At 44.9% G+C, this 27655-nt stretch overlaps 1 protein-coding gene, 1 long non-coding RNA gene and 3 other non-coding genes across 5 annotated transcripts; all 5 read left to right on the top strand.

The window, feature by feature from the left end:
- Window positions 1–164: 164 nt before the first annotated feature.
- On the top strand, window positions 165–10971 carry LOC148141947 (complement component 1 Q subcomponent-binding protein, mitochondrial-like). The gene is made up of 5 exons (XM_087977195.1): window positions 165–189; window positions 1264–1340; window positions 7624–7719; window positions 9718–9840; window positions 10472–10971. The coding sequence occupies exons 1-5, from the start codon at window positions 165–167 to the stop codon at window positions 10616–10618; spliced, it is 468 nt and encodes a 155-aa protein (XP_087833321.1). The 3' UTR covers window positions 10619–10971.
- LOC148141948 (5S ribosomal RNA) lies at window positions 3271–3389 on the top strand. The gene has a single exon (XR_015752420.1). It is a non-coding gene; the product is annotated as a 5S ribosomal RNA (ribosomal RNA).
- Window positions 10972–14416: 3445 nt separating the features above from the next.
- On the top strand, window positions 14417–23840 carry LOC122546173 (uncharacterized). The gene is made up of 4 exons (XR_015752249.1): window positions 14417–14432; window positions 20486–20581; window positions 22580–22702; window positions 23342–23840. It is a non-coding gene; the product is annotated as an uncharacterized LOC122546173 (long non-coding RNA).
- Window positions 14439–14557, top strand: LOC148141949 (5S ribosomal RNA). Its single transcript, XR_015752416.1, has one exon. It is a non-coding gene; the product is annotated as a 5S ribosomal RNA (ribosomal RNA).
- A 3424-nt stretch (window positions 23841–27264) lies between the features above and the next one.
- LOC148141950 (5S ribosomal RNA) lies at window positions 27265–27383 on the top strand. Its single transcript, XR_015752424.1, has one exon. It is a non-coding gene; the product is annotated as a 5S ribosomal RNA (ribosomal RNA).
- Window positions 27384–27655: the final 272 nt, after the last annotated feature.

Below are 27655 nucleotides of genomic sequence, written 5' to 3' on the forward strand. Positions count from 1 at the left end.
AAGGAGCATTTTGGCAATATATAATTCCTAGAAATGGCAGCGAAATAAAAAGAATTCATTTCGAGTGCTCATCTTTTGTAGCTTTGGTAGACTCAGGTGTGAAATCTATTATTGCATTCTTAAATTCTTTGAAATGGAATTTAATGGGTTGAAGATTAAAGGATATGGGGAGCAAGCAGCCCTGTGGAGGTACAGGCAGATAGTCTTGCAATTATATTAGCACCTTTATGACCTTTGGGTACCCCAAGTACCTTCCAGCTAGTTAAGTTTTGTAGTCATTCTTCTATTTGTGCAGAGAAAGATATCTGTGCATTTGCTAGAATACTGCTGACTTGCCTGGCTGAGTGCGTTTCTGATGAAGGGCTTATGCCTGAAACGTCAATGCTGCCTGATCTGCTGTGCTTTTCCAGCACCACTCTTTGACTCTGGTCTCCAGCATCTGCAGTCCTCGTTTTCTCTTGAGTGCATCTCCAGCAACATTTGAGATGGTCAACGCCATCTAGAATAAATTGTCTGCATAATTAATACCCTAACCACTTCCTTCATAACTGACATCAACTACACGATGCACTTCAGTAGGTCACCCATTTTTCTCATACATCCAATCGTTCAAAGGACAAGGGTAGCAGATAGATGGGAGTATGCCACCAGTAAGATCCCCTCTTAAGAGAGTGACCATCCTGGTTGGGAAATATATCAATGTTCCTTCATTGTTGCTAGGTTAAATCCTGACACTCCCAAACAGCGCTCTGTGTAGCTACATGCCAAGGACTGAAGCATGAGGGGAAGTAGTGGTAATGCCACTGGACTATTGATTCACAACCCCAGGTGAATGCTTTGGGTTCAAATCACAGTTAATTTCCAGTTCAATGCAAATCTGAAATCAAACCGTGGTTTTCATGGTGACTATGTAATAACTGTTTGTTGTTAATACAATTTAAGAACAGCTTCTTCCCCACTGTTAGCAGCCTTATGAATAGACATATATTGGAGCTAATCTTTCTCTGCATCCTCTGTGTAGCTGTAATGCTATATTAAGAAATCTGTTCTATTACCCTGATGTTTTTTAGCATATCTCAGAAGATGTGACAATAATAAGTCAAATCAAATCAAAAGCTCGTCTGATTCACTAATGTCCTTTAGGAAAGAAAATTCACTACCCTTATCTGGGATGGGCTACATCGACTCTGGACCCACACTAATCTGGTTAATTCTTAACTGCCCTCTGGGCAAATTGGGATGCTTTTGCTTCTGTATTTACAGTGGGAAAGGAGGATAGCCTGCCAGAACTCCTGAGGAAATCAATAGTGGATGGGAAACAGGGACTGAATAAAACTAAGGTGAGTAAAACATCGATAATGAGGAAATGACTGGAATCAAAGGGTGACAAATGCCTGGGATTTGGCGGATTCCATCGGCGGGTGTTAAAACAAGTAGACAAGCGGGTCAGAGAAACCCGAACTGTAATCGTTCAGAATTCCCGGGATACAGGAGTCGTCGCTCCGGATTGGATTCTTGCACGTGTCAGTCGCGCTTTTTCAGAGTGGAGAACCCGGAAAACTCGGGAATTGCAGAGCATGGAGCTTAGCACCTATGGCAGGGAATTTGTGGGAGTCTATAATCAAGGCTGGGATAAGTGAGCACCTCAAAAATTGTTGAGTTAATCAGGGAGAGCCACATGACAGGTAGGCGCAGAGGTTTTGAAGAGGGGACTAAGGTAGTTGTCAGGGAATAATGTCCATAGATGTGGTTCACATGGACTTCCAGAAGGCATTTGACAAAGTCCACTTACGTAGGTAGAAGCCAACAGAATTGAGGGCAAATTCCTGACACGGCTAGGAAATTGTTTGAGTGGCAGGCGACAGAAAGTAGAGATAATGGGTAGGTTGTCAATTGGCAGGGTGTAACCAGTTGTGTCTCACAAGGACTTGTGTTAGGGCCTCAATTATTGATATTATTTGTTAAGGAAATGGAGCTGAAACTTTATTGCTGGAACAGCACAGCAGGTCAGGCAGCATCTAGGGAACAGAAGATTCGACGTTTCGGGCACATGCCCTTCTTAAGGAAATGGATAATGGCACAGAAAGTCATATATCATAATTTGTGGATGACACAAAGTTAGGCTGCATTGTAGACTGTACAGATGACAGCATAAAATTGCAAGGGGATATTGATAGATTAAGTCAATGGGCAAAACTATGGCAAAAGCATTTGAATGAAAGCAATAGTGAGGCTATCCATTTTTGGATCAAGAAGGGACAGATCAAGGTATTTTTCTGGATGGTATGAAGTGCACGTCCAAGGAGACTTGGGGTTTCAGGTGCACACATCTTTAAAATGTCACGGACACGTACAGAAAATAATCCAGAAAGCGAACAGATTGCTGTCCTTTCTAAGTAGAGGACTGGAGTAGAAGGATGCCGAAGTTATGCTGCAGTTCTACAAAACCCTGGTTAGATAGACCCCACTTGGAGAACTGTGAGCGGATCTGGGCAGCACACCTTCTGAAAGGAGTGGAATATTGATTTACCAAAATGATACCTGGACTTGCATGGTTAAGATGGAAGGAGAGATCATGTCATTTAGGCCTGTGGTCTGTAGAATTGAGAATGTGAATGGGTGGTATGATGAAAGTCTTGAAGACATGAATAGGAAAAGAGAAGGGAGATAACGATAAACGATTTTTACTGGTTGGGGATTGTAGAATGAAGGGACATAGCGTGAGACTTAGGGCCGGAGGGTTGCGTAGAGATGTGAGGAAGCCGTCGTGCACACATAGGATGGTGGATTTTAGTAAGCGTTTTGTGACAAAGCGCAGTGGATGCTGGATGAGTTGTTAAATTGAAATGTGAGGGAGATAAATGTTTGTGAAGCCAAGGTAGCAAGGGCCAGAGGCTTGCATATGAAGTTGGGCGAGAGCTGAGCCATGATGTGATTAAATGGAGGCAGAGGTTGTAGGGGCTAAACAGCGTTGTGGTGTGTGTATGTTGCTGTGGTTCTAATTTGGAAAGGAGTTTATTTGTAAAGCAGCTTGTATGGGCATGAAATGGAGTGGAGTGAGTGTGAAAGAGTTGATCCTGTTGTGTAATAAACGTCTGTGTATGTGTGTGTGGGGGGGGGGGGGTGAAGGAGAGGAGCTAAAGATGGAGATGGGAGAATAGAAAGGCAAAGGAAAAAGAAATGCTTTGGTGCAGTGTGATTGAACAGCAAAAAGTTGTTGTAAATGCAGCAGTGTGCGCCTTTAAGGAAGCAGAAATTGAAGGGGTGCGTGCCTACGGCCATACTAGTCTGAAAACGCCCGATCTCGTCTGATCTCGGAAGCTAAGCGAACTCAGGCCTGGTTAGTACTTGGATGGGAGACCGCCTGGGAATACCAGGTGCAGTAGGCTTTTGCAGCCCCCAGAGGCTGCTCCCAGCTTCGCACTCTCACACTCCCATTCATCAAGCAACGTCCTTTTAACTACTCGCTTCGTCTCTCTGTCTCTCTGTCTCTCTGTCTCTCTTTGTCTTGCCGAATTTCATTGTTCAACTTCTTCCCCCAATACACAAACACATCATTACTGCTTGAGATTGGAGCAAACGCACCAGGAACACCAAAGCAGCAAGTTTTTTATTGAAGAGCACAAATGGTGTTTTTTGTCAAGTGATGCCTCACTTTCGATGATCACGCTTCCCTGATCGATATCAGCGTTCCCCTGTTTTCTAACAATGGTCTAACTAGTGGTGTGGATAGGGCATGAAAGCAACAACGTTGTGGTGAGGGCTTGTCAGGTGAAGGGAGTTTTACAATATCTGCACTCACCAGGCGAGTTCATACAACGGTGTATCGATATGGTTAAGGCAGGAAGAATGGGTCAGCAAACACAGCAAGTTCAATCCTTGTAATGATGATTATTATACATCAGCGGCAAATAATAAGATAAGTGCAAAGAGTGAGCATTTGCCAGGTACAAAAATCAAGGCTTATTCTCTGAACAGCCGAAGCCCTCACAACAAGTTTGCCGTAATAATGGCACAAATGGAGATGAATGGTTCGATCTAATTGACATCACCGTGCCTTAGGTACAAGTTGACCAAGGTAGAGAAATAACATTTGCAGAGTGCAGACTATTAACAATAGTAAGGTGGAATTTGGAAAGAGGAGTAGCCCCTGACATTTAAGGATGACAGAATGACATTAGTGAGTAAGGATATTACTTTGGAAATCTTAAAACGGTATGATTATCTCAGTGCACGGTTAAGACACTGTCAAGATGCTTTGAGGAAAGGGAACTCATGTTGGACTAAATGCAGGAGAATGTTGTGTTCATGAACAGTCGGGTGGATAAAGCAGAAGCAATAGGTGCCAATGACTTGGATTTTCAGACTGTATTTCCTATAATTTCAGACTGAGATGAGGTGAACTTTCGACAGTTATTGTGTTGTTAATCTTTAGAATGATATTCTCCAGAGAGTGGTGTGTGTTCTACTGTTGAGGATACTTAAGTGTCAGTGGATGGAGTTTTGGTAGCTCAGGGAATTCTGGAAGGGAGGTGCAGTTGAGGTGGATCGATGGTAATCAGTTTGAATGGTGGAGCACTCTGGTGTGAGATATTGACCACGGAGAGTGTGCTGCAGATTGAGCAAAGCAAAAGGTGGCCTCCAGAAGGATAATTGCAAAGACCGAGGTTATAGGATAGTGGTATAGGACGGATATGGAAAATGGCAGAGGTGGTGGAGTAGCCTCCGTGATGAGAACCAAAATTCTTTCAATGATGAGGGAGGACATAATGAAGGGAACGCATTCAGTGGAGACCGTGTGGGTGGAACTGAGGAATAGTCGAAGTACTAAAATTGTAATAGGTGTGATGTACAGACCGCCTGGTAGCAGCTCTGAAGTCCTGGATGGTAAAAATGCAGAAAACTAGAGGCAATATGTAACAAATCTTCGAGGAGAAAGTGAGGACTGCAGATGCTGGAGATCAGAGCTGAAAATGTGTTGCTGGAAAAGCGCAGCAGGTCAGGCAGCATCCAAGGAGCAGGAGAATCGACGTTTCGAGCATGAGCCCTTCTTCAGGAAGGAGGAAAGTGTGTCCAGCAGGTTCAGATAAAAGGTAGGGAGGAGGGACTTTGGGGAGAGGCATTGGAAATGCGATAGGTGGAAGGAGGTCAAGGTGAGGGTGATAGGCCGGAGTGGGGGTGGGGGCGGAGAGGTCAGGAAGAAGTTTGCAGGTTAGGAAGGCGGTGCTGAGTTCGAGGGATTTGACTGAGACAAGATGGGGGGAGGGGAAATGGGGAAACAGGTGAAATCTGAGTTCATCCTTGTGGTTGTAGGTTTCCTAGACAGAAGATGAGGCACTCTTCCTCCAACCGTCGTGTTGCTATGGTCTGGCGATGGAAGAGTCCAAGGATCTGCATGTCCTTGGTGGGGTGGGAGGGGGAGTTGAAGTGTTGAGCCACGGGGTGGTTGGGTTGGTTGGTCCGGGTGTCCCAGAGGTGTTCTCTGAAACGTTCCGCAATTAGGCAGCCTGTCTCCCCAATATAGAGGAGGCCACATCGGGTGCAGTGGATGCAATAAATGATGTGTGTAGAGGTGCAGGTGAATTTGTGACGGATATGGAAGGATCCCTTGGGGCCTTGGAGGGAAGTCAGGGGAAGGTGCCGGGAGTGGAGGTTGAGTTGGTGGGGGGTGTGGACCTGACAAGGGAGTCACGGAGGGAGTGGTCTTACCTGTTACAACCCAGATGGCCTCCTTCTTCAAAGACCGCAATTTCCCCCCAGACGTGATCGACGATGCTCTCCACTGAATCTCTTCCACTTCCCGCTCCTCCGCCATGGAGCCCCGGCCCTCCAATCATCACCAGGACAGAACCCCACTGGTCCTCATCTACCACCCCACCAACCTCCATATACAGCGTATCATCTGTCATCATTTCCGCCACCTCCAAACGGACCCCACCACCAGGGTTATATTTCCATCCGTTCCCCTATCAGTGTTCCGAAAAGACCACTCCCTCCGTGACTCCCTTGTCAGGTCCACACCACCCACCAACCCAACCTCCACTCCCGGCACCTTCCCCTGACTTCCCTCCAAGGCCCCAAGGGATCCTTCCATATCCACCACAAATTCACCTGCATCTCTACACACATCATTTATTGCATCCACTTCACCCGCTGTGGCCTCCGCTATATTGGGGAGACAGGCCGCCTACTTGCGGAATGTTTCAGAGAACACCTCTTTGACACCCGGACCAACCAACCCAACCACCCCGTGGCTCAACACTTCAACTCCCCCTCTCACTCCACCAAGGACATGCAGTTCCTTGGACTCCTCCATCGCCAGACCATAGCAATACGACGGTTGGAGGAAGAGCGCCTCATCTTCCGCCTGGGAACCTTCCAACCACAAGGGATGAACTCAGATTTCTCCTGTTTCCCCATTTCCCCTCCCTGCACCTTGTCTCAGTCAAATCCCTCGAACTCAGCTCCGCCTTCCTAACCTGCAATCTTCTTCCCGACCTCTCTGCCCCCACCCCCACTCCAGCCTATCACCCTCACCTTGACCTCCTTCCACCTATCGCATTTCCAATGCCCCTCCCCCAAGTCCATCCTCCCTAACTTTTATCTTAGCCTGCTGGGCACACTTTCCTCATTCCTGAAGAAGGGCTCATGCCCGAAACGTCGATTCTCCTGCTCCTTCGTTCTGCCTGACCTGCTGCGCTTTTCCAGCAACATATTTTCAGCTTCCATGAGATCTAACCTTGCTAATCAGTCTCTTGGGTAGTTTGTAGTTTTTTGATCTAAAGATGTGTTTTGACTTGGAGGAAAAGTCAAAACAGCACTTAGGAGGTAACACTGACAGTGGAGGAGTTCTGAAGCTTCAGCTTTAAGTAACAGGAAGCAGGCCAAGGATATTATGAAGCAGGCCTGAGAAAGGAGAGGCCCAATACCTGTTCCACTGAGATATGAAGAAGTTGTATCTGTGCTCAATGCCACCTGCAGAGAGTGGCGAATGTAGAAAATTGTGGCGTAATCTAATTGACTTTTAAGGTGTTTAATCAAATGGATAAAGTACTTAGAATAACTATTTCTTTGCAAAGATTGCATATTTTTCCATCAAACATACCCCCACTTTCATCAACCCACCTCAGCATGTTGTATTCCTCACCCGTGCTGTTATTGCATCTAGACTAGACCATTCCAATGCTCTGTCCAGCTTCTCATCTTTCACCCTCCATTAATCTAAATGCTGCTGCCTCTGTCCTAATTCTCACTTTTCACCCTGTACTTGCTGACCACACTGATTCCCAGTCCTCCAAGGCTTCCAATTTAAAATTAAATGATTAAAATTTAGCAATTGAAGCATTGAATTGCATAAGGAATATGTCAAAAGATTGAGTTGGCTGGAGAGGATTATTGGAAGAAAGGATACAGCTAGTGGTGATGAGAGAGAGTGAGGGAGTGGGGTAAATCAAAAGTCTGAGATTTCATTGAATTTTGCTTCTTGTCTATTCCCAGTTTAGAAAGCAGCTGGGTCTGTCAGGAGGTTGGTTTCTTGGAATTTTAGCTCTTTATATCTAAACAACAGAATAAAAAAAATCTAATGTCATCTTCTGTCTAACAAATAATTGAATTTTTTTGCAGCCTGAAATCATCTCAACCCCAAACTTTGTTGTGGAAGTGACCAAGCTGTCAAATAACCAGAGTCTAGTTTTTGATTGCCACTATCCTGAAGATGAGGTGGGTATTCCTGCTGAGCGTTGGTTGGAAAGTCAATTCTGGATTTTCACTTTGTTCTCTGTCTTCTCCCACTCCAAGGCTTTGCTGTTGTTAACATGTGCATTTTCCCTTTTGAGTAGTTGTCCAGTTGCCTTTTTAATGATTCTATTCAGTCTGCTTTCATTGTCCTTTTTGAGGCTGTGCATTTGAGATCCCCGTGGGATGTTGGCATCACCGGATAAACCAGCATTTATTTCCCTCCCTTAGTTTCCCAGAGGGTTGCAAGATGGCTCAGTGGTTAGCACTGCTGCCTCAGTGCCAGGACCTAGGTTCGATTCCATCATCGGGCAATTTTCTGTGTGGAGTTTGCACGTTCACCCGGTGTCTGTGTAGGTTTCCTCTGGGTGCTCCATTTACCTCCTACAGTCCAGAGATGAGCAGGCTAGGTGGATTAGCTATAGTAATTGCAGGGTTACAGGGATCAGGTACGGGGGAATGGTTCTGGGTGGGGTGCTCTTTTGGGGGGTCAGTGTGGCTTGATGGACTGAGTGGCCTGCTGCCATACTGCAGGGATTCTATCATCTGTTTACAGTGCCAACTGGGGTATGACCAGAAAGCAGTCAGAATTCATTAGAATGGGATTGTAGTTGCAGAGCAAGATGACTTAAATTGTTTGGGAAGAGCAAATAGTGGAGGCACGTAGCAGCACCAGCTTTTATTGCCCACCTCGAGCACTACTGCCCAGGGAAGTGGTGGTGTGCTTCTTTCTTGATCTGCTGTTGTCTCTGTGGTGTAGAAGCACCCACAGCTCTCACGGAGGGAGTTCCAGGGTGACTTCCTAATGAGAGTAAAGGGACAGTGTTGTAATTCACAAGTCATGCCGGATTCTACCTTTGGCAAGAAGTCGCAAGGAGTGGTGTTCCCTTTTATCTGCTGCCCTTTTCCTCTGGGTGGTAGAGATTGCAGGTTTGAGGGGTATTTTTGAATAATCCTTGTAAAGTTGCTGCAGTGTATCATACATACTGCTGCTAGTATGCTTTAGTGATAGATGGGGTGCTGATCAAACTGCTTTGTCTTGGAGGATATTGAGCTGCTTGAGTATTGTTGGAGATGCATTTATCCAAGCAAGTGGGGAGTATCTCATCATTGTGCCTTGGAGATGGTATAGAGGCTTTGGGGAGTCAGGAGGTGTTATGTGCTGCAGGATTCATAGTCCCTAAACTGATTTGGTTTCTTAACCCCTGATGTTTCAAATTAAAGTAGCAGGATGGAGGGCTTTAATCAACAAAAAGCAAATCTGGGGCATTCTTGCCCTGTAGGATGGTCATGAACTAATTTCACTTGAGATAAAGAATGATCTTTCTTAACATCAAACTAGACCTTGCCATGTGCAATTGTGATATCCAGGTGCTGTTGTTGGACTGAGGTGGACAAAGTTAAAAATCTCACAATACCAGATTATGGTTCAACAGGTTTATTTGGACTACTATCTTTTGGAACAGGTACATTTGCGGACTGGTGATAAAACTGATCACCAGTGTCCTGTGGCGTGGAGTGGTACAAGCAGAGCAACAGGAGATGATATTCAAAGAGACAGGGCCTTTTTACATCACTTTTTTATTGGAGTCACAAGATGAGGTTGAGCGCATGTTGACCTTTTTCGATACAGATCCTGCAGGAGGATATGAGAAGACTAAGAACGTGCTGTGGGGAATTGGAAAAACTCCACTGAATTGACACTACATCTATTAACTTATTCCTTAATGCCCAAGGAGAATGTGGGTGAGCCTTGGATTACTACAGTTCTTGGTTGGTGCTTCCACAATGGAGTTGTTTTGGAAGTTTGGGATACTGACCTGACAACAAGTGGCTTGGTTCTCCCTGTCCAAATGAGAATGTGTCTTAATTAGAGAAGCTGTGATAGAAATCCTTAGTATGGCTACTCTTGGTACACTGTTTGAAGTCTGATTGTTCATTCATTGTCCGTTTTGATGTGTAAAATGTCTGAATCGGTTACAGATTGGGCGTGGCGAGGAGGATGACAGTGACATCTTTGCCATCAGAGAGGTCAGCTTTCAGCCCACGGGAGAAGATGATTGGAAAGACACCAGCTATACCCTTAATACAGACTCCCTGGACTGGGTGAGTGGAGGCAAGCAACTTGTTGAGTCTTTGTAACTATCAAAGCATGTAGGAATTTGAAATTCTGGAGAGAGTTTCCAATACAAACTCTTTTCTGGCGTCTGGCGAAGGTGTTTTCTGCTCCACTTGAATACTTTGCTGGATTTACTATCCGCCTTCAGCGTCCTCTTCTGCTATTGGGGTCTCCTTGGTGCAGTATTTCAACAGGAGTTGCTCACCTTTTTGGTGCAGTCAAAGAAGCTTCCTGTGTATAAACCTTTGTGATGTGTTATCCAACCACAAAGGCCATCATCAGCTCCTGATCCTACCTTCACTTCACATTGCTGCGGATGTGTACAGCATTCCGATCAGTCATGCTGTCAAAGTTTTCAGGTTGAGTTAAATGAGTTTTAGCATTTTGTAGGGTGTGATTTGATCTTGCGGGCTGATATATGCGGGAGCAGTGTTATAGGTTTGTCAGTGATGTTCCTCAATACTTTAGAGACAGCACGACCATATTTGCATTTTAACCATCCAGTAGCTGTTTTGGAGATACTTGTGTTTTAAGCTTCTAACACACACACACCCCTCAGTTTTAGTCATGAATACCTGCTGTTTGTCACATGCAGACCCTAACCTCTGTCTCCCACAGGCCCTCTATGATCATCTGATGGACTTCCTGGCAGACCGTGGGATTGATAACACTTTTGCTGATGAACTGGTTGAGCTGAGCACAGCTTTGGAACACCAGGAGTATATCAAGTTCCTTGAAAATTTGAAGAGTTTTGTAAAGTGTTAATCATTGATGTATCCAATTAACATCGTCTCTCCACCTCCTGGCAAAGATCGTCCTGCGATGATAATGCTTGTTAAATGGCAGAATGATCCTGGGCTTTAAATTATTTCACAATAGGTTTTGTACAAAGATGTTCTTTGGTACTGAATGGCTCTGTGTAATTACATCCCATCTCTATATAATGTACAAAGTAGTCTGGGATGCTAAATGGCCAAAACGGTGCCTCTGAATTGTATTCTAATTATGGAAGTGTGTGTGTGTGAGCACATGAACCGAATTATTTTCTCCTCACAATGTCATTGGTCTCAGATGTTTCTTAAAAATGAAGTATTGATTAAACATGATGTTAAACTGTGGTTCCTCTGATTTCTTGGGTTGGGGTGGTGTCATGTTGCTGGACGAATGATGCATCTCTTCCAGGCAGCAGGTTCAAATCTCACCATGGAAAAAGAAATCCAGAGTTGAAAGCCAGTCTCAGTGAGGGGTGACCAGCATTGAATGTTGTAAAAGCCAATAGTGTTCATTAATGTCTGCTTTAGAGAAGGAAATCTGGTACCCTTACCTAGTTTGGCCGACCCGTGAATCCTCTGAAATGGCCTAGCAAGACACGGGGTCAGCATAAAACGCTGACCTTACGAGCACAAAAGAAACGGTAAGGAGCATTTTGGCATTATATAATTCCTAGAAATGGCAGCTATATAAAAAGAATTCATTTCGAGTGCTCATCTTTTGTAGCTTTGGTAGACTCAGGTGTGAAATCTATTATTGCATTCTTAAATTCTTTGAAATGGAATTTAATGGGTTGAAGATTAAAGGGTATGGGGAGCAAGCAGCCCTGTGGAGGTACAGGCAGATAGTCTTGCAATTATTTTAGGACCTTTTGGGTACCCCAAGTACCGTCCAGCTAGTTAAATTTTGTAGTCATTCTTCTATTTGTGCAGAGAAAGATATCTGTGCATTTGCTAGAATACTGCTGACTTGCCTGGCTGAGTGCGTTTCTGAGGAAGGACTTATGCCTGAAACGTCAATGCTGCCTGATCTGCTGTGCTTTTCCAGCACCACTCTTTGACTCTGGTTTCCAGCATCTGCAGTCCTCGTTTTCTCTTGAGTGCATCTCCAGCAACATTTGAGATGGTCAACGCCATCTAGAATAAATTGTCTGCATAATTAATACCCTAACCACTTCCTTCATGACTGACATCAACTTCACGATGCACTTCAGTAGGTCATCCATTTTTCTCATACATCCAATCGTTCAAAGGACAAGGGTAGCAGAGAGATGGGAGTATGCCACCGGTAAGATCCCCTCTTAAGAGAGTGACCATCCTGGTTGGGAAATATATCAATGTTCCTTCATTGTTGCTAGGTTAACTCCTGACACTCCCAAACAGCGCTCTGGGTAGCTACATGCCAAGGACTGAAGCATGAGGGGAAGTAGTGGTAATGCCACTGGACTATTGATTCAAAACCCCAGGTGAATGCTTTGGGTTCAAATCACAGTTAATTTCCAGTTCAATGCAAATCTGAAATCAAACCATGGTTTTCATGGTGACTATGTAATCACTGTTTGTTGTTAATACAATTTAAGAACAGCTTCTTCCCCACTGTTAGCAGACTTATGAATAGACATATATTGGAGCTAATCTTTCTCTGCATCCTCTGTGTAGCTGTAATGCTATATTAAGAAATCTGTTCTATTACCCTGATGTTTTTTAGCATATGTCAGAAGATGTGACAATAATAAGTCAAATCAAATAAAAAGCTCGTCTGATTCACTAATGTCCTTTAGGAAAGGAAATTCACTACCCTTATCTGGGATGGGCTACATCGACTCTGGACCCACACTAATCTGGTTAATTCTTAACTGCCCTCTGGGCAAATTGGGATGCTTTTGCTTCTGTATTTACAGTGGGAAAGGAGGATAGCCTGCCAGAACTCCTGAGGAAATTAATAGTGGATGGGGAGCAGGGACTGAATAAAATGAACGGGAGTAAAACATCGATAATGAGGAAATGACTGGAATCAAAGGGTGACAAATGCCTGGGATTTGGCGGATTCCATCGGCGGGTGTTAAAACAAGGAGACAAGCGGGTCAGAGAAACCCGAACTGTAATCGTTCAGAATTCCCGGGATACAGGAGTCGTCGCTCCGGATTGGATTCTTGCACGTGTCAGTCGCGCTTTTTCAGAGTGGAGAACCCGGAAAACTCGGGAATTGCAGAGCATGGAGCTTAGCACCTATGGCAGGGAATTTGTGGGAGTCTATAATCAAGGCTGGGATAAGTGAGCACCTCAAAGATTGTTGAGTTAATCAGGGAGAGCCACATGACAGGTAGGTGCAGAGGTTTTGAAGAGGGGACTAAGGTAGTTGTCAGGGAATAATGTCCATAGATGTTGTTCACATGGACTTCCAGAAGGCATTTGACAAAGTCCACTTACGTAGGTAGAAGCCAACAGAATTGAGGGCAAATTCCTGACACGGCTAGGAAATTGTTTGAGTGGCAGGCGACAGAAAGTAGAGATAATGGGTAGGTTGTCAATTGGCAGGATGTAACCAGTTGTGTCTCACAAGGACTTGTGTTAGGGCCTCAATTATTGATATTATTTGTTAAGGAAATGGATAATGGCACAGAAAGTCATATATCATAATTTGTGGATGACACAAAGTTAGGCTGCATTGTAGACTGTACAGATGACAGCATAAAATTGCAAGGGGATATTGATAGATTAAGTCAATGGGCAAAACTATGGCAAAAGCATTTGAATGAAAGCAATAGTGAGGCTATCCATTTTTGGATCAAGAAGGGACAGATCAAGGTATTTTTCTGGATGGTATGAAGTGCACGTCCAAGGAGACTTGGGGTTTCAGGTGCATACATCTTTAAAATGTCACGGACACGTACAGAAAATAATCCAGAAAGCGAACAGATTGCTGTCCTTTCTAAGTAGAAGACTGGGGTAGAAGGATGCCGAAGTTATGCTGCAGTTCTACAAAACCCTGGTTAGATAGACCCCACTTGGAGAACTGTGAGCGGATCTGGGCAGCACACCTTCTGAAAGGAGTAGAAAATTGATTTACCAGAATGATACCTGGACTTGCATGGTTAAGATGGAAGGAGAGATCATGTCATTTAGGCCTGTGGTCTGTAGAATTGAGAATGTGAATGGGTGGTATGATGAAAGTCTTGAAGACATGAATAGGAAAAGAGAAGGGAGATAACGATAAACGATTTCTACTGGTTGGGGATTGTAGAATGAAGGGACATAGCGTGAGACTTAGGGCCGGAGGGTTGCGTAAAGATGTGAGGAAGCCGTCGTGCACACATAGGATGGTGGATTTTAGTAAGCGTTTTGTGACAAAGCGCAGTGGATGCTGGATGAGTTGTTAAATTGAAATGTGAGGGAGATAAATGTTTGTGAAGCCAAGGTAGCAAGGGCCAGAGGCTTGCATATGAAGTTGGGCGAGAGCTGAGCCATGATGTGATTGAATGGAGGCAGAGGTTGTGGGGCAGAGGGGCTAAACAGCGTTGTGGTGTGTGTATGTTGCTGTGGTTCTAATTTGGAAAGGAGTTTATTTGTGCAGCAGCTTGTATGGGCATGAAATGCAGTGGAGTGAGTGTGAAAGAGTTGATCCTGTTGTGTAATAAACGTCTGTGTGTGTGTGTGTGTGTGGGGGGGTGAAGTAGAGGAGCTAAAGATGGAGATGGGAGAATAGAAAGGCAAAGGAAAAAGAAATGCTTTGGTGCAGTGTGATTGAACAGCAAAAAGTTGTTGTAAATGCAGCAGTGTGCGCCTTTAAGGAAGCAGAAATTGGAGCGGTGAGTGCCTACGGCCATACTAGTCTGAAAACGCCCGATCTCGTCTGATCTCGGAAGCTAAGCGGTCTCAGGCCTGGTTAGTACTTGGATGGGAGACCGCCTGGGAATACCAGGTGCAGTAGGCTTTTGCAGCCACCAGAGGCTGCTCCCAGCTTCGCACTCTCTCACTCCCATTCATCAAGCAACGTCCCTTTAACTACTCGCTTCGTCTCTCTGTCTCTCTGTCTCACTTTGTCTTGCCGAATTTCATTGTTCAACTTCTTCCCCCAATACACAAACACATCATTACTGCTTGAGATTGGAGCAAACGCCCCAGGAACACCAAAGCAGCAAGGTTTTTATTGAAGAGCACAAACGGTGTTTTTTGTCAAGTGATGCCTCACTTTCGATGATCACACCTCCCTGATCGATATCAGCGTTCCCCTGTTTTCTAACAATCGTCTAACTAGTGGTGTGGATAGGGCATGAAAGCTACAACGTTGTGGTGAGGGCTTGTCAGGTGAAGGGAGTTTTACAATATCTGCACTCACCAGGCGAGTTCATACAACGGTGTATCGATATGGTTAAGGCAGGAAGAATGGGTCAGCAAACACAGCAAGTTCAATCCTTGTAATGATTATTATACATCAGCGGCAAATAATAAGATAAGTGCAAAGAGTGAGCATTTGCCAGGTACAAAAATCAAGGCTTATTCTCTGAACAGCCGAAGCCCTCACAACAAGTTCGCCGTAATAATGGCACAAATGGAGATGAATGGTTCGATCTAATTGACATCACCGTGCCTTAGGTACAAGTTGACCAAGGTAGAGAAATAACATTTGCAGAGTGCAGACTATTAACAATAGTAAGGTGGAATTTGGAAAGAGGAGTAGCCCCTGACATTTAAGGATGACAGAATGACATTAGTGAGTAAGGATATTACTTTGGAAATCTTAAAACGGTATGATTATCTTAGTGCACGGTTAAGACACTGTCAAGATGCTTTGAGGAAAGGGAACTCATGTTGGACTAAATGCAGGAGAATGTTGTGTTCATTAACAGTCGGGTGGATAAAGCAGAAGCAATAGGTGCCAATGACTTGGAATTCAGACTGTATTTCCTATAATTTCAGACTGAGATGAGGTGAACTTTCGACAGTTATTGTGTTGTTAATCTTTAGAATGATATTCTCCAGAGAGTGGTGTGTGTTCTACTGTTGAGGATACTTAAGTGCCAGTGGATGGAGTTTTGGTAGCTCAGAGAATTCTGGAAGGGAGGTGCAGTTGAGGTGGATCGATGGTAATCAGTTTGAGTGGTGGAGCACTCTGGTGTGAGATATTGACCACGGAGAGTGTGCTGCAGATTGAGCAAAGCAAAAGGTGGTCTCCAGAAGGATAATTGCGAAGACCGAGGTTATAGGATAGTGGTATAGGACGGATATGGAAAATGGCAGAGGTGGTGGAGTAGCCTCCGTGATGAGAACCAAAATTCTTTCAATGATGAGGGAGGACATAATGAAGGGAACGCATTCAGTGGAGACCTTGTGGGTGGAACTGAGGAATAGTCAAAGTCCTAAAATTGTAATAGGTGTGATGTACAGACCGCCTGGTAGTTGCTCTGAAGTCCTGGATGGTAAAAATGCAGAAAACTAGAGGCAATATGTAACAAATCTTCGAGGAGAAAGTGAGGACTGCAGATGCTGGAGATCAGAGCTGAAAATGTGTTGCTGGAAAAGCGCAGCAGGTCAGGCAGCATCCAAGGAAGAGGAGAATCGACGTTTCGAGCATGAGCCCTTCTTCAGGAAGGAGGAAAGTGTGTCCAGCAGGTTCAGATAAAAGTTAGGGAGGAGGGACTTCGGAGAGGGGCATTGGAAATGCGATAGGTAGAAGGAGGTCAAGGTGAGGGTGATAGGCCGGAGTGGGGGTGGGGGTGGAGAGGTCAGGAAGAAGTTTGCAGGTTAGGAAGGCGGTGCTGAGTTCAAGGGATTTGACTGAGACAAGGTGGGGGGAGGGGAAATGGGGAAACAGGAGAATCTGAGTTCATCCCTTGTGGTTGGAGGGTTCCTAGGCAGAAGACGAGGCGCTCTTCCTCCAACCGTCGTGTTGCTATGGTCTGGCGATGGAGGAGTCCAAGGACCTGCTTGTCCTTGGTGGAGTGAGAGGGGGAGTTGAAGTGTTGAGCCACGGGGTGGTTGGGTTAGTTGGTCTGGTGTCCCAGAGGTGTTCTCTGAAACGTTCCGCAAGTAGGCGGCCTGTCTCCCCAATTTAGAGGAGGCCACATCGGGTGCAGTGGATGCAATAAATGATGTGTGTGGAGGTGCAGGTGAATTTGTGGCGGATATGGAAGGATCCCTTGGAGGGAAGTCAGTGGAAGGTTCCGGGAGTGGAGGTTGGGTTGGTGGGGGGTGTGGACCTGACAAGGGAGTCACGGAGGGAGTTATCTTACCTGACGAGGGATCAGTTCCAATACCGTACAACACAGATGGCCTCCTTCTTGAAAGACTGCAATTTCCCCCCAGACGTGATCGACGATGCTCTCCACCGAATCTCCTCCACTTCCCCCTCCTCCACCCTGGAGCACTGCCCTCCAATCGCCACCAGGACAGAACCCCACTGGTCCTCACCTACCACCCCACCAAACTCCATATACAGCGTATTATCCGTCGTCATTTCTGCCATCTCCCAATGGACCCCACCACCAGGGATATATTTCCCTACCCTCCCCTATCGGCGTTCCGAAAATACCACTCCCTCCGTGACACCCTCGTGAGGTCCACACCCCCCACCAACCCAACCTCCACTCCCGGCACCTTCCCCTGACTTCCCTCCAAGGGATCCTTCCTAATCCGCCACAAATTCACCTGCACCTCCACACACATCATTTATTGTATCCACTGCACCCGATGTGGCCTCCTCTATATTGGGGAGACAGGCCGCCTACTTGCGGAACGTTTCAGAGAACACCCGGACCAACCAGCCCAACCACCCCGTGGCTCAACAGTTCAACTCCCCCTCTCACTCCACCAAGGACATGCAGGTCCTTGGACTTCTCCATCGCCAGACCATTGCAACACGACGGTTGGAGGAAGAGCGCCTCATCTTCCGCCTAGGAACCCTCCGTCCACAAGGGATGAACTCAGATTTCTCCTGTTTCCCATTTCCCCTCCCCCCACCTTGTCTCAGTCAAATTCCTCAAACTCAGCACCGCCTTCCTAACCTGCAATCTTCTTCCTGACCTCTCTGCCCCCACCCCCACTCCGGCCTATCACCCCCACTTTGACCTCCTTCCACCTATCGCATTTCCAATGCCCCTCCCCCAAGTCCCTCCTCCCTACCTTTTAACTTAACCTGCTGGACACACTTTCCTCATTCCTGGAGAAGGGCTCATGCCCGAAACTTCGATTCTCCTGTTCCTTGGATGCTCTCTGACCTGCTGCGCTTTTCCAGCAACACATTTTCAGCAATATGTAACAAAGCTAGAGTACTACTCATGAGGGACTTTAACGTGAACAGAGATTTAGAGTGGTAGTCAAGCATTTGTCAGAAAGGTAGTGCATGTCTGGTGTATTGCCGGTACTGTTTCTTACTGCATTATGTCCTGTATGCCTCATGTGGACAAGCAGTATTGGATTTCGACGTCCTTTCTAAGTAGAGGACTGGAGTAGAAGGATGCCGAAGTTATGCTGCAGTTCTACAAAACCCTGGTTAGATAGACCCCACTTTGAGAACTGTGAGCGGATCTGGGCAGCACACCTTCTGAAAGGAGTAGAATATTGATTTACCAGAATGATACCTGGACTTGCATGGTTAAGATGGAAGGAGAGATCATGTCATTTCGGCCTGTGGTCTGTAGAATTGAGAATGTGAATGGGTGGTATGATGAAAGTCTTGAAGACATGAATAGGAAAAGAGAAGGGAGATAACGATAAACGATTTCTACTGGTTGGGGATTGTAAAATGAAGGGACATAGCGTGAGACATAGGGCCGGAGGGTTGCGTAGAGATGTGAGGAAGCCGTCGTGCATACATAGGATGGTGGAGTTTAGTAAGCGTTTTGTGACAAAGCGCAGTGGATGCTGGATGAGTTGTTAAATTGAAATGTGAGGGAGATAAATGTTTGTGAAGCCAAGGTAGCAAGGGCCAGAGGCTTGCATATGAAGTTGGGCGAGAGCTGCGCCATGATGTGATTGAATGGAGGCAGAGGTTGTAGGGGCTAAACAGCGTTGTGGTGTGTGTATGTTGCTGTGGTTCTAATTTGGAAAGGAGTTTATTTGTACAACAGCTTGTATGGGCATGAAATGGAGTGGAGTGAGTGTGAAAGAGTTGATCCTGTTGTGTAAAAAACGTCTGTGTATGTGTGCGTGGTGTGTGGGGGGGGTGAAGTAGAGGAGCTAAAGATGGAGATGGGAGAATAGAAAGGCAAAGGAAAAAGAAATGCTTTGGTGCAGTGTGAATGGCAAAACGTTGTTGTAAATGCAGCAGTGTGTGCCTTTAAGGATGCAGAAGTTGAAGCAGTGCATGCCTACGGCCATACTAGTCTGAAAGCGTCTGTTCTCGCAAGCTAAGCAGACTCTGGCCTCGGTAGTACTTGGATGGGAGACCCCCTGGGAATATCAGGTGCAGTAGGCTTTGGAAGCCACCAGAGGCTGCTCCCTGCTTCGCACTCTCACACTCCCATTCATCAAGCAATGTCCCTTTAACTACTCTCTGTCTCACTTTTTCTTGCCCAATTTCATTGTTCAGCTTCTTCCCCCAATACAGAAAAACATCATTACTGCTTGAGATTGGAGCAAACGCGCCAGGAACACCATGACAGCAAGTTTCTTTTATTGAAGAGCACAGACCGTGGTTTTTGTCAAGTTATGCCTCACTTTCGATGAGCACGCTTCCCTGATCGATGACCGTGTTACCCTGTTTTCTAACAATCGTCTAACTAGTGGTTCCTGACCTCTCTGCCCCCACCCCCACTCCGGCCTAGCACCCTCACCTTGACCTCCTTCCAGCTATCGCATTTCCAATGCCCCTCCCCCAAGTCCATCCTCCCTAACTTTTATCTTAACCTGCTGGACACACTTTCCTCATTCCTGAAGAAAGGGCTCATGCCCGAAACGTCGATTCTCCTGCTCCTTGGATGCTGCCTGACCTGCTGCGCTTTTCCAGCAACATATTTTCTGCTTCCATGAGATTTAACCTTACTAATCAGTCTCTTGGGTAGTTTATAGTTTTTTGATCTAAAGATGTGTTTTGAGTTGGTGGAAAAGTCAAAACAACGCATAGGAGGTAACACTGACAGTGGAGGAGTTCTGAAGCTTCAACTTTAAGTAACAGGAAGCAGGCCAAGGATATTATGAAGCAGGCCTGAGAAAGGAGAGGCCCAATACCTGTTCCACTGAGATATGAAGAAGTTGTATCTGTGCTCAATGCCACTTGCAGAGAGTGGCGAATGTAGAAAATTGTGGTGTAATCTAATTGACTTTTAAGGTGATTAATCAAATGGATAAAGTACTTAGAATAACTATTTCTTTGCAAAGATTGCATATTTTTCCATCAAACATACCCCCACTTTCATCAACCCACCTCAGCATGTTGTATTCCTCACCCGTGCTGTTATTGCATCTAGACTAGACCATTCGAATGCTCTGTCCAGCTTCTCATCTTTCACCCTCCATTAATCTAAATGCTGCTGCCTCTGTCCTAATTCTCACTTTTCACCCTGTACTTGCTGACCACACTGATTCCCAGTCCTCCAAGGCTTCCAATTTAAAATTAAATGATTAAAATTTAGCTATTGAAGCATTGATTTGCATAAGGAATATGTCAAAAGATTGAGTTGGCTGGAGAGGATTATTGGAAGAAAGGATACAGCTAGTGGTGGTGAGAGTGAGGAAGGGAGTGGGGTAAATCAAAAGTCTGAGATTTCATTGAATTTTGCTTCTTGTCTATTCCCAGTTTAGAAAGCAGCTGGGTCTGTCAGGAGGTTGGTTTCTTGGAATTTTAGCTCTTTATATCTAAACAACAGAATAAAAAAAATCTAATGTCATCTTCTGTCTAACAAATAATTGAATTCTTTTGCAGCCTGAAATCATCTCAACCCCAAACTTTGTTGTGGAAGTGACCAAGCTGTCGAATAACTAGAGTCTAGTTTTTGATTGCCACTATCCTGAAGATGAGGTGGGTATTCCTGCTGAGCGTTGGTTGGAAAGTCAATTCTGGATTTTCACTTTGTTCTCTGTCTTCTCCCACTCCAAGGCTTTGCTGTTGTAAACATGTGCATTTTCCCTTTTGAGTAGTTGTCCAGTTGCCTTTTTAATGTTTTTATTCAGTCTGCTTTCATTGTCCTTTTTGAGGCTGTGCATTTGAGATCCCTGTGGGATGTTGGCATCACCGGATAAACCAGCATTTATTTCCCTCCCTTAGTTTCCCAGAGGGTTGCAAGATGGCTCAGTGGTTAGCACTGCTGCCTCAGTGCCAGGACCTAGGTTCGATTCCATCATCGGGCAATTTTCTGTGTGGAGTTTGCACGTTCTCCCTGTGTCTGTGTATGTTTCCTCTGGGTGCTCCATTTACCTCCTACAGTCCAGAGATGAGCAGGCTAGGTGGATTAGCTATAGTAATTGCAGGGTTACAGGGATCAGGTACGGGGGAATGGTTCTGGGTGGGGTGCTCTTTGGGGGGTCAGTGTGGCTTGATGGACTGAGTGGCCTGCTGCCATACTGCAGGGATTCTATCATCTGTTTACAGTGCCAACTGGGGTATGACCAGAAAGCAGTCAGAATTCATTAGAATGGGATTGTAGTAGCAGAGCCAGATGACTTAAATTGTTTGGGAAGAGCAAATAGTGGAGGCACGTAGCAGCACCAGCTTTTATTGCCCACCTCGAGCACTACTGCCCAGGGAAGTGGTGGTGTGCTTCTTTCTTGATCTGCTGTTGTCTCTGTGGTGTAGAAGCACCCACAGCTGTCACGGAGGGAGTTCCAGGGCGACTTCCTAATGAGAGTAAAGGGACAGTGTTGTAATTCACAAGTCATGCCGGATTCTACCTTTGGCAAGAACACGCAAGGAGTGGTGTTCCCTTTTATCTGCTGCCCTTTTCCTCTGGGTGGTAGAGATTGCAGGTTTGAGGGGTATTTTTGAATGATCCTTGTAAAGTTGCTGCAGTGTATCATACATACTGCTGCTAGTATGCTTTAGTGATAGATGGGGTGCTGATCAAACTGCTTTGTCTTGGAGGATATTGAGCTGCTTGAGTATTGTTGGAGATGCATTTATCCAAGCAAGTGGGGAGTATCTCATCATTGTGCCTTGTAGATGGTATAGAGGCTTTGGGGAGTCAGGAGGTGTTATGTGCTGCAGGATTCATAGTCCCTAAACTGATTTGGTTTCTTAACCCCTGATGTTTCAAATTAAAGTAGCAGGATGGAGGGCTTTAATCAACAAAAAGCAAATCAGGAGCAGTTCTTGCCCTGTAGGATGGTCATGAACTAATTTCACTTGAGATAAAGAATGATCTTTCTTAACATCAAACTAGACCTTGCAATGTGCAATTGTGATATCCAGGTGCTGTTGTTGGACTGAGGTGGACAAAGTTAAAAATCTCACAATACCAGATTATGGTTCAACAGGTTTATTTGGACTACTATCTTTTGGAACAGGTACATTTGCGGACTGGTGATAAAACTGATCACCAGTGTCCTGTGGGGTGGAGTGGTACAAGCAGAGCAACAGGAGATGATATTCAAAGAGACGGGGCCTTTTTACATCACTTTTTTATTGGAGTCACAAGATGAGGTTGAGCGCATGTTGACCTTTTTAAATACAGATCCTGCAGGAGGATATGAGAAGACTAAGAACGTGCTGTGGGGAATTGGAAAAACTCCACTGAATTGACACTACATCTATTAACTTATTCCTTAATGCCCAAGGAGAATGTGGGTGAGCCTTGGATTACTACAGTTCTTGGTTGGTGCTTCCACAATGGAGTTGTTTTGGAAGTTTGGGATACTGACCTGACAACAAGTGGCTTGGTTATCCCTGTCCAAATGAGAATGTGTCTTAATTAGAGAAGCTGTGATAGAAATCCTTAGTATGGCTACTCTTGGTACACTGTTTGAAGTCTGATTGTTCATTCATTGTCCATTTTGATGTGTAAAATGTCTGAATCGGTTACAGATTGGGCGTGGCGAGGAGGATGACAGTGACATCTTTGCCATCAGAGAGGTCAGCTTTCAGCCCACGGGAGAAGATGATTGGAAAGACACCAGCTATACCCTTAATACAGACTCCCTGGACTGGGTGAGTGGGGGCAAGCAACTTGTTGAGTCTTTGTAACTATCAAAGCATGTAGGAATTTGAAATTCTGGAGAGAGTTTCCAATACAAACTCTTTTCTGGCATCAGGCGAAGGTGTTTTCTGCTCCACTTGAATACTTTGCTGGATTTGCTATCCGCCTTCAGCGTCCTCTACTGCTATTGGGGTCTCCTTGGTGCAGTATTTCAACAGGAGCTGCTCACCTTTTTGGTGCAGTCCAAGAAGCTTCCTGTGTATAAACCTTTGTGATGTGTTGATGTGTTATCCAACCACAAAGGCCATCATCAGCTCCTGATCCTACCTTCACTTCACATTGCTGCGGATGTGTACAGCATTCCGATCAGTCATGCTGTCAAAGTTTTCAAGTTGAGTTAAATGAGTTTTAGCATTTCGTAGGGTGTGATTTGATCTTGCGGGCTGATATATGCGGGAGCAATGTTATAGGTTTGTCAGTGATGTTCCTCAATACTTTAGAGACAGCACGACCATATTTGCACTTTAACCATCCAGTAGCTGTTTTGGAGATACTTGTGTTTTAAGCTTCTAACACACACACACCCCTCAGTTTTAGTCATGAATACCTGCTGTTTGTCACATGCAGACCCTAACCTCTGTCTCCCACAGGCCCTCTATGATCACCTGATGGACTTCCTGGCAGACCGTGGGATTGATAACACTTTTGCTGATGAACTGGTTGAGCTGAGCACAGCTTTGGAACACCAGGAGTATATCAAGTTCCTTGAAAATTTGAAGAGTTTTGTAAAGTGTTAATCATTGATGTATCCAATTAACATCGTCTCTCCACCTCCTGGCAAAGATCGTCCTGCGATGATAATGCTTGTTAAATGGCAGAATGATCCTGGGCTTTAAATTATTTCACAATAGGTTTTGTACAAAGATGTTCTTTGGTACTGAATGGCTCTGTGTAATTAGCATCCCATCTCTATATTATGTACAAAGTAGTCTGGGATGCTAAATGGCCAAAACGGTGCCTCTGAATTGTATTCTAATTATGGAAGTGTGTGTGTGAGCACAAGAACCGAATTATTTTCTCCTCACAATGTCATTGGCCTCAGATGTTTCTTAAAAATGAAGTATTGATTAAACATGATGTTAAACTGTGGTTCCTCTGATTTCTTGGGTTGGGGTGGTGTAATGTTGCTGAACTAATGATGCATCTCTTCCAGGCAGCAGGTTCAAATCTCACCATGGAAAAAGAAATCCAGAGTTGAAAGCCAGTCTCAGTGAGGGGTGACCAGCATTGAATGTTGTAAAAGCCAATAGTGTTCATTAATGTCTGCTTTAGAGAAGGAAATCTGCTACCCTTACCTAGTTTGGCCTACCTGTGAATCCTCTAAAATGGCCTAGCAAGACACGGGGTCAGCATAAAACGCTGACCTTACGAGCACAAAAGAAACGGTAAGGAGCATTTTGGCATTATATAATTCCTAGAAATGGCAGCTATATAAAAAGAATTCATTTCGAGTGCTCATCTTTTGTAGCTTTGGTAGACTCAGGTGTGAAATCTATTATTGCATTCTTAAATTCTTTGAAATGGAATTTAATGGGTTGAAGATTAAAGGGTATGGGGAGCAAGCAGCACTGTGGAGGTACAGGCAGATAGTCTTGCAATTATTTTAGGACCTTTTGGGTACCCCATATACCTTCCAGCTAGTTAAATTTTGTAGTCATTCTTCTATTTGTGCAGAGAAAGATATCTGTGCATTTGCTAGAATACTGCTGAGTGCGTTTCTGATGAAGGACTTATGCCTGATCTGCTGTGCCTTTCCAGCACCACTCTTTGACTCTGATCTCCAGCATCTGCAGTCCTCGTTTTCTCTTGAGTGCATCTCCAGCAACATTTGAGATGGTCAACGCCATCTAGAATAAATTGTCTGCATAATTAATACCCTAACCACTTCCTTCATGACTGACATCAACTACACGATGCATTTCAGTAGGTCATCCATTTTTCTCATACATCCAATCGTTCAAAGGACAAGGGTAGCAGATAGATGGGAGTATGCCACCGGTAAGATCCCCTCTTAAGAGAGTGACCATCCTGGTTGGGAAATATATCATTGTTCCTTCATTGTTGCTAGGTTAAATCCTGACACTCCCAAACAGCGCTCTGTGTAGCTACATGCCCAGGACTGAAGCATGAGGGGAAGTAGTGGTAATGCCACTGGACTATTGATTCACAACCCCAGGTGAATGCTTTGGGTTCAAATCACAGTTAATTTCCAGTTCATTGCAAATCTGAAATCAAACCGTGGTTTTCATGGTGACTATGTAATTACTGTGTTGTTAATACAATTTAAGAACAGCTTCTTCCCCACTGTTAGCAGACTTATGAATAGACATATATTGGAGCTAATCTTTCACTGCATCCTCTGTGTAGCTGTAATGCTATATTAAGAAATCTGTTCTATTACGCTGATGTTTTAGCATATGTCAGAAGATGTGACAATAATAAGTCAAATCAAATCAAAAGCTCGTCTGATTCACTAATGTCCTTTAGGAAAGGAAATTCACTACCCTTATCTGGGATGGGCTACATCGACTCTGGACCCACACTAATCTGGTTAATTCTTAACTGCCCTCTGGGCAAATTGGGATGCTTTTGCTTTTGTATTTACAGTGGGAAAAGAGGATAGCCTGCCAGAAGTCCTGAGGAAATTAATAGTGGATGGGAAACAGGTACTGAATAAAACTAAGGTGAGTAAAACATCGATAATGAGGAAATGACTGGAATCAAAGGGTGACAAATGCCTGGGATTTGGCGGATTCCATCGGCGGGTGTTAAAACAAGTAGACAAGCGGGTCAGAGAAACCCGAACTGTAATCGTTCAGAATTCCCGGGATACAGGAGTCGTCGCTCCGGATTGGATTCTTGCACGTGTCAGTCGCGCTTTTTAAGAGTGGAGAACCCGGAAAACTCGCGAATTGCAGAGCATGGAGCTTAGCACCTATGGCAGGGAATTTGTTGGAGTCTATAATCAAGGCTGGGATAAGTGAGCACCTCAAAAATTGTTGAGTTAATCAGGGAGAGCCACATGACAGGTAGGTGCAGAGGTTTTGAAGAGGGGACTAAGGTAGTTGTCAGGGAATAATGTCAATAGATGTTGTTCACATGGACTTCCAGAAGGCATTTGACAAAGTCCACTTACGTAGGTAGAAGCCAACAGAATTGAGGGCAAATTCCTGACACGGCTAGGAAATTGTTTGAGTGGCAGGCGACAGAAAGTAGAGATAATGGGTAGGTAGTCAATTGGCAGGATGTAACCAGTTGTGTCTCACAAGGACTTGTGTTAGGGCCTCAATTGTTGATGTTATTTGTTAAGGAAATGGATAATGGCACAGAAAGTCATATATCATAATTTGTGGATGACACAAAGTTAGGCTGCATTGTAGACTGTATGGATGACAGCATAAAATTGCAAGGGGATACTGATAGATTAAGTCAATGGGCAAAACTATGGCAAAAGCATTTGAATGAAAGCAATAGTGAGGCTATCCATTTTTGGATCAAGAATGGACAGATCAAGGTATTTTTCTGGATGGTATGAAGTGCACGTCCAAGGAGACTTGGGGTTTCAGGTGCACACATCTTTAAAATGTCACGGACACGTACAGAAAATAATCCAGAAAGCGAACAGATTGCTGTCCTTTCTAAGTAGAGGACTGGAGTAGAAGGATGCCGAAGTTATGCTGCAGTTCTACAAAACCCTGGTTAGATAGACCCCACTTGGAGAACTGTGAGCGGATCTGGGCAGCACACCTTCTGAAAGGAGTGGAATATTGATTTACCAGAATGATACCTGGACTTGCATGGTTAAGATGGAAGGAGAGATCATGTCATTTAGGCCTGTGGTCTGTAGAATTGAGAATGTGAATGGGTGGTGTGATGAAAGTCTTGAAGACATGAATAGGAAAAGAGAAGGGAGATAACGATAAACGATTTTTACTGGTTGGGGATTGTAGAATGAAGGGACATAGCGTGAGACTTAGGGCCGGAGGGTTGCGTAGAGATGTGAGGAAGCCGTCGTGCACACATAGGATGGTGGATTTTAGTAAGCGTTTTGTGACAAAGCGCAGTGGATGCTGGATGAGTTGTTAAATTGAAATGTGAGGGAGATAAATGTTTGTGAAGCCAAGGTAGCAAGGGCCAGAGGCTTGCATATGAAGTTGGGCGAGAGCTGAGCCATGATGTGATTGAATGGAGGCAGAGGTTGTAGGGGCTAAACAGCGTTGTGGTGTGTGTATGTTGCTGTGGTTCTAATTTGGAAAGGAGTTTATTTGTAAAGCAGCTTGTATGGGCATGAAATGCAGTGGAGTGAGTGTGAAAGAGTTGATCCTGTTGTGTAATAAACGTCTGTGTGTGTGTGTGGGGGGGGGGGGTGAAGTAGAGGAGCTAAAGATGGAGATGGGAGAATAGAAAGGCAAAGGAAAAAGAAATGCTTTGGTGCAGTGTGATTGAATGGCAAAAAGTTGTTGTAAATGCAACAGTGTGCGCCTTTAAGGAAGCAGAAATTGGCACTGTGTGTGCCTACAGCCATACTAGTCTGAAAACGCCCGATCTCGTCTGATCTCGGAAGTTAAGCAGACTCAGGCCTGGTTAGTACTTGGATGGGAGACCGCCTGGGAATACCAGGTGCAGTAGGCTTTTGCAGCCCCCAGAGGCTGCTCACAGCTTTGCACTCTCTCACTCCCATTCATCAAGCAACGTCCTTTTAACTACTCGCTTCGTCTCTCTGTCTCTCTGTCTCACTTTTTCTTGCCGAATTTCATTGTTCAACTTCTTCCCCCAATATACAAACACATCATTACTGCTTGAGATTGGAGCAAACGCCCCAGGAACAACAAAGCCGCAAGTATTTTTATTGAAGAGCACAAATGGTGTTTTTTGTCAAGTGATGCCTCACTTTCGGTGATCAC

This window comes from Chiloscyllium plagiosum, unplaced genomic scaffold (genome assembly GCF_037043375.1).
Source record: "Chiloscyllium plagiosum isolate Xiang-an unplaced genomic scaffold, Cpla_swu_hap1 HiC_scaffold_31, whole genome shotgun sequence".
In the NCBI taxonomy this organism is placed as follows: Eukaryota; Metazoa; Chordata; class Chondrichthyes; order Orectolobiformes; family Hemiscylliidae; genus Chiloscyllium; species Chiloscyllium plagiosum.

What these genes read in the sequence shown, in the direction of transcription:
- LOC148141947 (XM_087977195.1), top strand. Translation starts at nt 165, where the DNA reads ATGGGGAGCAAGCAGCCCTGTGGAG. An exon ending in GAGCAAGCAGCCCTGTGGAG is followed by an intron (nt 190 to 1,263) that starts GTACAGGCAGAT and finishes CTGTATTTACAG; the next exon opens with TGGGAAAGGAGGATAGCCTG. An exon ending in AGGGACTGAATAAAACTAAG is followed by an intron (nt 1,341 to 7,623) that starts GTGAGTAAAACA and finishes ATTTTTTTGCAG; the next exon opens with CCTGAAATCATCTCAACCCC.